The sequence below is a fragment of the Molothrus aeneus genome, chromosome 11 (assembly GCF_037042795.1).
Source record: "Molothrus aeneus isolate 106 chromosome 11, BPBGC_Maene_1.0, whole genome shotgun sequence".
NCBI classification, from domain to species: Eukaryota; Metazoa; Chordata; class Aves; order Passeriformes; family Icteridae; genus Molothrus; species Molothrus aeneus.
The window spans coordinates 17,047,746-17,060,286 of NC_089656.1; the positions used below are offsets into that span (position 1 = coordinate 17,047,746).

Below are 12,541 nucleotides of genomic sequence, written 5' to 3' on the forward strand. Positions count from 1 at the left end.
CTTCTTTACATGGCACCACTGGACACTTCCCCAACTCAAGTCTCTCAGGACATGCAATTGCAGTGACATCTCCTGGTTGCTGGTGGTTCACCAGAACACACCTCACCACTCAATTATTCAGCACAGCTATGCAGAAATTCACTCTCCATTCAAGAAATCCATTCAGAGGAATCATTTTCCTACTAATAAGCAAGAAGAATAATGGGATGTATTCCAAGTTTTTCTTGTGATGACCAACAATAAATCATTTCATAGCTCAGGTCACATCTTCCATGGGAAGAAAAATGTCTTGCCATCATTAACTCCTTTTCAGCTAGCAGTAATATATGATCAGGTTTTAAGTAATTGAACCAGTAGCATTTAATTAGCTCTGAAAAACTATCTCAGATCATGAATCACAGCCTTTCCACCTGCACAAAGTCCCCTTACTAGGTTAAAAGTATATTTCTCTTTCCATGGTGTTATCCATCTTGAATATCTAATTAGGTGCTCCTGATATATGGATCACAGTTCATGTATCACAAGCAAAATACAGCAGACACAGTGTGTCCTTCTTTAAATAATTGAGTTTCACATCTTGCTTCACTGAGCTGTTAAAAAAAGATCAAAAAAAAGCCTTGTGCCCATGGCAAAATGGCCACCCCTTACTTCAATTAACAAATTCCTTTCTGCAGAGAGCCAGCATTAAGGATGAGTAGCTTGGACATCCTGAGGAAATGTAGCAATAGCAGTATTTCTTGTTGAAAGGCTGTGCACAAAGAATTGCTATGATTTTAGACAAGAACACACTGACGTTTTGCAAAAGACCCAGAGCACCAACTGACCAAAGAGAGTGGTGTTTCTATCCTAATACTACTTCAGATGGCTTCATCACATGCTAAATAAATCAGTGCACTCAGCTAAATGTTGGGGGACATCTGTGGCCAGCACAAAAACAGGATTTCTCCTTGTATCAGACTGTATTAAGCATAATTTTTTTACACTAAATAAACTAATCCACAATCATCAACACAAAACCCCACAGTTTTTATTCTGCTTTCAAGTATGTTTCCGAAACTGTTATTATGCTTTTATGACAAGACTTACATAATTATAAGATTGGATTTTTTTGCTGAAAAAGAGGCAAAATTAGCAAATTTCTTTTGGAAGGCAAAAACTAAGATTCACAATCTGCTCAGATGTCAAACTGTAAACGTCGCCCAATATTTGGCTTGCTGTATTAAAAAAAAAAGTTTCACTACAAAATCCTCTATTTTTAAATAAACTTTATAAAAAATAAAATTCAATAAAGTGGATTTTATTTCTCTGTTCTTCTCTCATCTTATTTTTAGCACAGTAAGAAAGATCACAAACCAAGCATGTTTCTGCTGACTTTTTTCAATTTGAAGAGAGCGCAGGTTTCATTTTCATAATAAAGCAAGCAGTGAAAGCTGAACTGCCTTACTGAATTGGACACAGCTCATCTTTACTCCAAATACTTCTTTCAGATGTTATCCTAAATTGTAAATAACGTTGCTTTTGATTGCATGCAACACTCAATTTAACTATGCAGAACATTTAAAGAGACTGATGGGATGAGTGTCCCAGTCATGAAAAGCTGCTGAGAGAGGCAAGGATGTACAACATCCATTATATAAACACCCACTTTGGAAAGTGTCTGTCCTGTGGATGGTAGAAATTTCAATGAGAATAGAACAGATTTACAAATCCACCCTTTACATTAAATAGCAAAAACTCCAAACAATCTCCAGTTCTTGGTACTCTGTTTGGTAGGCATTAGGTAACAAGCTCCACTTGTGCAGTTGACCTTAATCGTGAGGTTTTAAGAACATTTTCTTAGCTCTTTTACTAGGTCTTGTGTTACTATTCCCCTCTTCAACTTCATCATCTTCATCTTCATCATCATCCTTGAGTACACGTTGGTCCCTTTTTCTCAAAAATTTCTTCCCTATTGTTCCCACTAGTGTTTCATATCTGTAGAGAGAATAAAAAAAATTACACCTTCAACTAAAATCAGAGGAAAAATCGTGGTGTATCTCCTAAACATAATCAACAATTCAAGTGGAGTAAAAAACCTGGGCATTAAAAGCTTGGAGAAGCACAAGTACTGCATGACTTATTACATTATTATTCACTCTGATAGCTTCAATTTGTTAGCAGCTGGTAACAAGGAGGGAATTAGTATGGAATACCTGGATTTCAAAGGGCAGAAAATCCCTACAAGTGATGGAGAATTCACCCCCAAATGCAATGGATATTCAAGTGAATATACACCAGCATTCCTGGAAAATCAATTTGCTACAGTTCCATATCTATTGTGGGGTTTTTAAAATTTTTGTTTGTTTCATTTTTGGGTTTTATTTCCCCACACATAATACAGTAACCTATCATATTCCTAGCTAGTACTGATTATATCATAAAATGTAACTTACCTTCTGGCCATTTCTTCATCTGACACATCAGCCTCCATTTTATCATCCTCTTCGATTTTATCCTCCTTGCACTTAGAGTTCATTTGGATCATTAACTTCTGAAAATGAAGTGAGAAACAGCTTAAGCATGTGACCATGACACAATGGCAACAGTGCTGAAATTCACTGGTAGAAGAGCATAAGAGGTAAGAATCAAATTTAGTAATTATTTTCTGTTCCTGGTTAGGCTAGAGCCATCATTATAAAAACTCAGGAAGAAAAGGCAACAGAGACAGCGTTTTCATTGTATTGTACTACTCAAACATCCTAGAGGGCACTCCTCCAAACATCTCCAGGAGACCAGATCATAATTAATTTTTCATTGTGATGTTAGCACACACAGACCTTGAAATGGTTTTGTTAAAAAGAAAGAATATTTTCAAGCATTTACAGTAAAAGCCATGAAGCAATCATATGCTCAGTCACAGGGACAGCAAGTTCAAAGTAACTGGAAGAATCTCCTAGTAAATTACCTTACATGGCCTTCTGCAAATCTCTCAGTCTTTACACCTTCATCCTCCTGCTTCAGGTTCAGTGCTAACCTTTTTATTCCTGTCCCTGTGTACTTCTATCAGCATGAATCATGCCAGAAAGAAATGAAAGACTCTTGCCCAGCATTTTTACTTTGGAACTCTAAGGCCTTATTGATACAAGTAAGTGTTGAATAAATAGGGTTGAATGTTTGTAGATCAGACTCTGCATTCTATGTCAGGAGGAAAAGTGAGCTTTTGTTTTGGTGAGCAGCATGTGGGATGGTTTCCTCACTTCAGGGAGGGAAAATCTGCAGGAGTCATGCAATTACTGACCAACAACACAGGGAGCTAAAAAGATTCTATTTACCAGATGCTGCATTGATCAACATTTAGGGTTGAATGATGGAGTTTTGGGACATGGGAGGGTTTATGGGAGGTGCTGCAAAGGCCAATAAGGCTGCAGTGTGAACACTCAAATCCCCATCCCCAGGGGCTTCAACCCTAATGTGAGACAACCTCAAAGCAGGACACTGAAATGGTACCTCAATTTCAGGATTGAACCCTTTGAAGGACATTCTGCCATAAACGAGATCCTCACAGCGCAGAAAGCTTCTCTCTTCTATTATACAGCTCCTGAAACCCCAAACCCAGCATTTTGTCAAACCATGCACTTGAAAATAATCAAATTAAACAAATGCAAAAAGGATGTGCTGTCTTCCCCCCACACAAATAAACAAAACCACAGTGTATTTTAAACCATCAACTACTTTCTGCTCAATTGCCCTGATAAATCTTTCAGTAAAAGGAGCTTGGAGTGCAAAGGAATCCTTTTTGTCAGCAAAGCTGTGCCAGCTCCACAAGCAAAATTAACTCTTCTGACAAAAAGCACTCTTTGCTGGTATGGTTCTGCCTACATTAATACTTTTGCCAGAATAAAATACCACATAAATATCACTCCCCAGGTGGCACTACTATACCAGCAAAAGCTTCTAATTAATTTTTCATTGTGTTGCTGGACCTGGCATTAGTTGAGTCTGTCAGGGTATAAAACACTGTGTCACTCTCTGTTCAGCAGACAGATTTCCCCCTTCTTCCTCCTTTTTTTCCTCTTTTAATGAGCATGGAGTGAGAAAAGAAACATGACCCTGAGGCATTCATAATACATGTGTCAGATAAAAGTACTTTGGTGGATTGTTCCATCCTTTTCCTCACACACATGTACCTATTCCCTCATCCTCTTCATCTCCCATGTAAATCAAACTCTCATGATCACAGAACTCAGGCTGAAGAGATTGAGCTCATTGTCCTGCCCGAAGGCAATATCAGTCACACATGTGCCATGAACAGCAGAGGTCCAGCTAACCTGTCCTCAAAAGACTTCTCATGATGAAGAATCCAGTGTCTCCTCAGGCAATCTACTCCAGAGCTTCAATAGCCTTATTGTTACAAAAGTTCTTCCAATGTCCAGCTTGAACACTCCTTGCTCCAACTGAAGCTCAAATACCTTTTTGTCATATCCACCAAGAGTAATGGAAAAGCATTATCAATGGCCTTATTCAGCTACAGTTAATTCCTTGGGTCCCAGCTTTTTCAAAACTATGTATGTTCTCCCTCAGTGGATTTTTTTTTCACTTTAGAAAGGATGAAATCCAAGCAATTTCAAAAGTAGTTCTCCTGCTATTTAAGGCACCTTTCTAAAGAGCAGGACACTTTTTTTCCTTATTAGCTAAGCCTTCCTTTATTTTTGCCATTATCCCTCCTATTTCAAAACCAGGATTTGAAGTGAGCAGGGCACAAGAGGACAGAACTGTCCTGATTGATTTAACCATGTGTCTGGAGCTGAATTTACTAACACAAGGTTCCAAACTTTGTTTCTAATGAAGGGAAAAAGCAGCAATGAATGAATTGGACCCTGACTGAAAGAAACTAATTGCATGCATCTAGAAAAATGTGTGAGTGAAAGAAAACAACACACACAAGAATTGAAAGTAGGTCAAACTACACTAGGCAACCTCAAGAACAGCCCTAAAAATAAGTAATAAAAAAGTTGTAATGCTGGTCTGTCACTATTTTTGCTTCTGTTAACTGGTTATTTATAATACTTATCTTACAGGAAATAATATGAATATGCTATTTCCATTTCAAAACAATCCAATGACGATAAGAAGTACAAAAGATTACAAGCTTACTCTTTTTCCTTTAGATCTGGTACATCAAGATACCAGTGTTCTTCACTAATTATCTTCTTTTCTTCTTCTTCTAGTTGTTTTTTAGTTTGTGAATCCAAACCCCTTTGCATGAACTACAAAGAAAGACACAAACACACAGCTTCAGTTTTCTGCATCATGGGTATCTTCTGAACATGCAGTAATTACATGATAGCAATTATCCATTACATGATGTTTAGTAGTTGATACAAAGTAAATGTTTTTTGTGATTTTTTTTTCTCTGAGTTTGGTCAAAGTTTGTGCAAACAGAAAATGGAAAATTAAAACAGCTGCTGATCACAGCTATCTACTGAAAGTCAACAGTCAGTCACACCTGTACTTACATATAAAGAAACAGACCTGTCCTGGCTAGTTTGGATGGATTGGAGTTGTCACAATTCCCCAGTTTTACTAAGGTTTTTCTAATGTTTCAGTAAAGACCAGAAAGAAGACAATGGTGTTGAAGCTATTGCTGCACATCAGGAACCAACTCCACCCATACAAACAGCACTGGAGCTCAGAACTAGAGGTGGGTTATACCAGCCTGGCCATTTTTTGTATTTTCAACCATCCTCTTCTCAGATTTAATGAACTGGAATGTATTTGTAGCTCTGAAGGCACAAGCCTGCCTTTGGAAGTGGAAAAATGTAAGACTTTGAAACCAGACTATGAGGCAAACTCCTCTGTATGCAGCTGTGCTAAAGGAAAATGTTCCCAGCTCTTCAGCTCTCACTGACCCACCAAAGCCCTGGTCCAGCACTGCATTTAAGGACCTGTTCACCCACTGCAGGAACAGTCTGCCAAAAGAGCTGAGATCAATAATGGAGTTTAGGGTAAGACTGCTGTTTTTTCCTAATACAAGGACACTCCTGTCACTTGCTTCCTTGGTGATAACCTCTGTCAGAGGATGGGAACAGGCAGGTAGGAACAGTAACCTCTCAACAGCTGGGTGTAGAAGAAGACATCTGTCACAGCCTATAAAAAACTGCTGAGAGCACAGAACTACAGACCTGAGGCCTGTGAAACAGCATTTTAATTTCCATTTGTCTTAAGTCAGGTGCCTGAACCGAGTGACAATTAAGTCAAAACAATGTCAATGAAACACGCTGGGAAAAAACAGAACTCTTCAAAATTTTATGGTGATAACCTCCCTAAAAGTTGGGACCTTCCTGAGGATCTACAGAAAGTGTTTGGATAACTGTACCTGTCAGAGGTCTACACTTATACCAAGCTAACTCCCAGACAGAGGCAAATCTAACAGTACAGTTCACACACAGTCCTGTAAAAATATATAGGTGATATAGGTGTGCAATGTATGTATTATAAACAACCCACACATCTTTTCAGTCTATACAAAATGCCCAATCAAACCAAACTCAGAAGTACAAGCCAACAGAGCTAGTGTTTCATTTTATATTTCTATTTGCATCCACTGTACAAGATCTTTAATGAAAGAAAAATTGACTTCTGTTTTCTGAGTCGATTCAGAATATGTCAAAGCTTTCCAATTAAAATTACAGTATCTTCTTGAGGAAAATAAGTGAATCTATCATGTGGAAAAACATATTGCTCAAGGAAATTGGTTAGCCAGTTGAAAATCTCAACACAAGAAATTCTGCTACAAGAACCCAATTAAATAATCATTTCACACTCCATTTTAAAGATTATGTTCCTGAAGATTACTACAGGAAAAACCTAGATAGAAATTATGTGATCAGGTTTCTCTCGAATGTAAACACACGCTGATGAATTAAAAATATACCCGTTGTGGTAGGCACAGAATATTATAAGTCAGTAACTGAGGAGTTGTTTGGGTGAGTTTCCCCAAGCTGTGAGACGTGGATGAAATGGTGCAAGATCTAAAAGTGTGTCTCCATGTGGCCCAGTATTTACTGCAAAAGGTCCTTCCAACACCACCCACCACACGTCACCTCTGGGTGCCACTGCACCCACCTGCTGAATTCTGCTAATACATTGGATCACTACCTGCAGAGGCAGCTGCTAAAGGCTTCATTAAAACATTTGTAAACAGGAGGATCTGCAGAAACAAAGTGCTAAATGCAAGATCTGTGTATGACCTTTTCAAAACCTACTGATCTCTTCAAAGCTGGTTATTACTGCCTGGACTGTGAACCTGCAAATGTCATGGCAGCATATTCACATGGCTGGTTCTCCATGGCAGTCCAGAGAAAAACAAGCCAAAAACCTGCTTTTGAAATCTCCAGGGGGTTAGTATGCTGGCAAACAACAGAAAGAAAAATTTCATTTTAAAAGTGTATTATATAAAAATAAGAAAAAGTAATGATGCTGCCATCCAGGTTATGGGAGTCTGTATTATACATTGCTGGCTGACTCAGTTCAACACCTACTCCCTTTACAGAGTGAGGCAAGATGTATTTTGTTCCTTCTGTGTACAAGTTTTAGATTTAGAAGAATCTGTTAATTAGGGTAAATATTCCATCATCCAACTGTAGCAGAGTGCACTTTATGTGAAAAATTGAACTGAAGTCAGCTAACTCTTTTCAGCCAGAATGTGAAATATAGGCCCATATACGTGGGGAAAAAATGGCTAAATAAAACACCACAAGCAAGAAGCCACAAAGGCCCCATCATGTTCAGTTAAAAAATTGAATATTAACATAAAAAGAAAAAAAAAGTTACTCAACTTTTCCTGGTTGTTTTCCAGCAATAAAGGACCATCAATCAGAGAACGTACTCTACTGAATTAGGACTTGTAGTACATGGTGTGAAGCAGAATCCATTAGCCAGTGAGCAGAGACCAATTTCACACTGGTGACATGAGATTCACAATTCCAAGGGTAATAAGCACACCGGGATGTTACCAAGATCCCTGGCATTTATGAGTTGGGAAGGCTGGTTAATACTGGATGCTAATCCCCATTCAGGCTGGGATTTGCTTAGCCAGCAATGTAAACAGGGGTAAAAATGGACACACCAAAACTTTCTTTTCTCAACACTAAAAGCCCCACCCCCAAGCAAAGCAAACAGCATTGGTATTTTCATTTCAATGTGCCGTTGAAATATTTTTATTTAAATTCACAACAAACAACCCAGCTGCAGAGGAGCGAGCTGGAACGAAAGCACTCCCAAAAGGTGCGCTGGAGCTGGCCCTTGAGGCCAGGCTTTAGCTGGAACCATGAGGCTGCTCTCCTGCACCGAACCTTGCAGTTTGTAACCCCCGCGTTCGAGCGGCTCGGTGCCGGCATCAGCGATTTATTGCCGGGGAAGCAGCCCATGGATAAACACATCTGTTTATCCGGAGCGTGGGTGGCCGGCGATGGGCACGGCAATGCCCAAACCAGGGTCCGGTACGGCCGCGTGTGGCCGGGGACACGCAGCCCGCCCGCGCCTCACAGCGCCGGGCCCCGCTCGCCATCGGTGCCCGGCCCTGCTGCCCCCGCTTCCAGCCCCCCCCGAAGGCCTCCGGCTCGCCCTCCCCTCCTTCCCCCGTCACCTTCATGCGCAGCAGGTTCTTGGACAGCTTGGTTTTCACCTCCCCGGCCATGGCGGCCCGCAGGCCGCGGCGGATCCCCGCGCTCGCGTAGCGCCGAGGCCGCGCACGCCGCGGGAGGAGCGGGGCGAGGCGGCGGCGCGGCTCCACCCTCCGGCCGGGGGCGGCCGCGGGCACGGCACCCTGCCCACGGCACCCTGCCCACAGAACCCGGCCTCGGCACCCTGCCCACGGCACCCTGCCCTCGGCACCCTGCCCACGGCACCCTGCCCACGGCACCCTGCCCACGGCACCCTGCTCACGGCACCCTGCCCACAGCACCCTGCCCACAGCACCCTGCCCACGGCACCGGGAGCCGCCTGGGCCGGGGACTGCGCTGGTGATGCAAAATCAGCGGTAGAAATAAACTTTACGGTGTGCGGGGTGAGGGAGATCGGGGGTGTGAGCAGGACATAAATCCGCTTCGGTATGAAATGGTAAATCAGTATGTGAACCTGACATGCCTTACCCATGCTTGGGTGTTGTGTAGTACTGCCGGCTTACAGCTTCATCCATAATTTTCTGGTGTTTCAAAAAGAGTATTAAATACTTCTCACACTGGCATTTGGAGACTGCTTGGCTTTATAAGAATTTATTTTTTTATAATCAGCACTGACTTTTATTTAAAAAAAATCACAAAATGGTCAGATGTGATTAAATCTGGAAAGCACACAAATTCAAAGATATTACAAAAAGCCTCAAAGCTTTGTTAGTCCTGAATTGTGATTTGTAAATTCAATATTGGCAGTGCTGGTGTTGGACTGCCCTGCTGGGCCCTGGGAGCTGAGGAGGAAATCCTGATAGGGAATTACCAGCTGACTCCCAGTCAGAAGCATGTACCACAATTTCTCTATATATCCTCATAAATCAGATTTCTGATGCCTGTTTTGACATTTGGCACATAAACTGGGTGATAAAGCAATAAGAGTGAGGGTTCAGTGTTCAAAACTTTAATGAACTGGTGTGTTCCAAAAGACCATTTAGAGAGAAAAGTTCCCGTATATGCAAGATGTAGGTCAAAGCTTGAAGAACTCTGTAAAGATTTATGTTCTAATAGACTCCACAGAAAGGTATAATGAAGGACAAAACCTGATTGCAGTGGGAAAGGAAGGAGAATTTTCCACATCCAGCCTTCCTTATTACACGTTTGAGCTTAGTCAACTAAAATGACCACAAATGCCAATGAAACATGGAGCCACAAATGCTTCAAGGCAAAGTCGTAACACTGCATGAAAACATTTAATTTTCATATCAGGAAGGCACCTTCATTCCCAGGCTCTGTAAATGAGTTGAAGCTGCTCTGAAGTTCAAGGCCCCAGTGAGAAAGTCACATTGTGAGTGTGGCAGCTAAGCTGTTTTGCTCCTTCTCTGTTCCCTTTCTCATTAACAGCTATCATCCCTTCCCAACAAAAGAAGGCTGGGAAGAAATTTGCCATTTTCTGAATACAAATGCTCATCAAAGAATGAATATGTTTGGATCTTAGTGAGCAAACCAATAGGGGAAAACTGTTAATTAATGTAATGACAGAGTACAGCCATAATCTGTCCATTTTTGGTGTTTTGTTCTATTTGCTGTGCATTTTAATAATGCATTTACTTTTTGTTGATCATTGCAAATCAGAGCCCTGTGTTTAATTGCATGACCTTCAACGTCAGGGCTTTTCTGAGCAGTTTCGGTTCATTTACAGTGCAGGAATGTACTTTGAATGATTTCTTCTAAATACTGTGCTCTCCTCAGCACTTCTGCAGCCACTGAGCTGTGCTAGTGCCTGGCTTTGCTTGGTGGCCTTTTCAAGAGCTGTTTCTGTCCCTCCATCCTGCAGAACATCCCAGCTCAACCATTCCTCAGCAGACTCTGCTCACAGCCTGTTTGGGATTTGTGCACTGCACACAACAGCTCCACTCTACATTTGTTGAGAAGGAGCATCCTGCCCCCAAATTCTGAGAGCTGCAATCTAATAATTTACATCACCATGCAGTGATGTGTGATATGGGGAGAGTGCAAGGGGTTTTCACCTTATCTAACCATGAGGATTATTCCTGGTGCTCCCTGCTCCCCACTGTACCCTATGTCTTGGTGCTGTACCCCAGATTTGCAGAGTTTCTGTCACTGTCTGTTTGCACATCAGCTAAAAACCTGCCTTGATACAGGCAGGGAGAAGCATTTTGCAGTAAAAGCAGTATAGGTTCTGTGATGTTTATTTAGAAAAGTGGAGATTGTAAAAAGGCTGCCAAAGAATGTGATCTATTTTGGCAGTAAAAAAGCCCAAAGGAAATTTTTGGGTTGCATCTCCCATCACATGAATTGGATGGGGAGGTTATAGATAACAATCAGCTGCCTTGTGGACCAGATTATACTGTCTGGTAAATGTGAAGACACTCCATTGATTGCAGGAGAAATTTTTATGATTTACTGGTCGTGGTGGAGGTAACTCAGGGAAGAATCCAGCCCTGTAAATATGCCTGCTTGTGAAGTGGAGTGAGGGTGAGGAGAGTTAGGAGAGAAAAAGAAGCTCTCTATGTTTAGAGAAGAATCGAGGGTCATTGTAAATGACAATTAGACTCTCTCCCACAGCTGAGTGCTTCACAGCAGCTCCATTTTCAACCTAGAAATCAATTTCTTTTTCAAAACAAAAATACTCGGGAAATAACTTGGGGGAAAGGAGTTCCATCTCATCAAAGATTGTACATTAAACAAGCAGATAAAAGATTTTTCTTCCTAGGAAATGTGGTCCCTTCTCCCTCTAGTAATTACTGAAGTCAAATCAAAGTTGTCATTAACATTATTTAAGGAGTAATCTCTCTTGGAGCAACACATGTGTCAGCTGTGAAGTAATTTCACGCCAATGGGATCTAATTTGAGGGAACTCGTGGCTTACTTTTCCCATAATCTTTTATTTATTCATATTATTGTAGTAGCGTGATTTTAGTGCAAAACGGGTATCTCAAACCTTACAGCAGCCTACCAGTTGATTTGATTTCTTATGAGCTGTCTTTGAATTCTGAGGCAGCTTTTTACAGCTCTCCGAATACCTGAAGCCTTTTTCCCCTCCTTGCAAATATCAAAATTCTTGTAGTATGACAGGCGAATCATTAATTTGTGTCAAACTCCTCCACTGTGTTTTAAACAAGGACATTATGTGTTTTTCCTCTATGAATAAGGAAAAGAAAATGAGGAGCTGCCGGAGGTCTGTTTGCAAACCTGAAAGGAAGGTATGAAGTGCACTGGGACTGGGTGTGATCAGGAAAGCAGTTTTGTCCCCTGTGCTCCCCACGGAGAGAGGGTGAAATCCTCCACGTGGCAGAGGTGCTGTTCTCATGGGGAGGACTCGTTTTTCATCTCTGCTGCTCCCACCCCGCTCTGAGCCGCTAATGCATGCGGTGCTTTGGCAGCTGCTGAGGTGCTGGGTGCCGGGGATTTGTTGCAATATTCAGCACCTTTGATGTGCTCCTGTACAACCTGTGCTGCTCATCCTCACCTCATCCACGGAGGATACAGGGTAGCTCGAGCTCTCCTTCACACCGCACTGATTCACCCTCTTTTGCGTTTTTTTTTTCTGGCATTGACACCGGTTTAGGTGGCATTTTGTAGCAGTGTATCTGAACTTAAGCCCCATTGTGCACCAGCCATACCGCTGGTAGCTATTCTTACCAGAGTTCTCTCAGAGCCCTCTGGAATGCATCAAAGTTACTAAGACAGAAACTGTGTTAAATTAAGAAAAAAGAGGCTGAGAAACAGAATACCAAGACCACAAGAACTAGATAACAGAGGGCTGTGAACCACCTGGACTGTATCCAGTCACATACCCTGAGAAGTGCATGCAGAACACCTGGACAAGATAGAGGCACCAACGAAGAAAAGCATGATCAGTATGTGCA

At 41.6% G+C, this 12,541-nt stretch overlaps 1 protein-coding gene across 1 annotated transcript; it reads right to left on the reverse strand.

Moving 5' to 3' along the window:
- Positions 1-1,005: 1,005 nt before the first annotated feature.
- On the reverse strand, positions 1,006-8,745 carry MPHOSPH6 (M-phase phosphoprotein 6). The gene is made up of 5 exons (XM_066557190.1): positions 8,627-8,745; positions 5,134-5,246; positions 3,487-3,577; positions 2,433-2,530; positions 1,006-1,974 (listed from the first exon to the last, which is right to left on the reverse strand). The coding sequence occupies exons 1-5, from the start codon at positions 8,675-8,677 to the stop codon at positions 1,809-1,811; spliced, it is 519 nt and encodes a 172-aa protein (XP_066413287.1). The 5' UTR covers positions 8,678-8,745; the 3' UTR covers positions 1,006-1,808.
- Between the last annotated feature and the right edge of the window lie 3,796 nt (positions 8,746-12,541).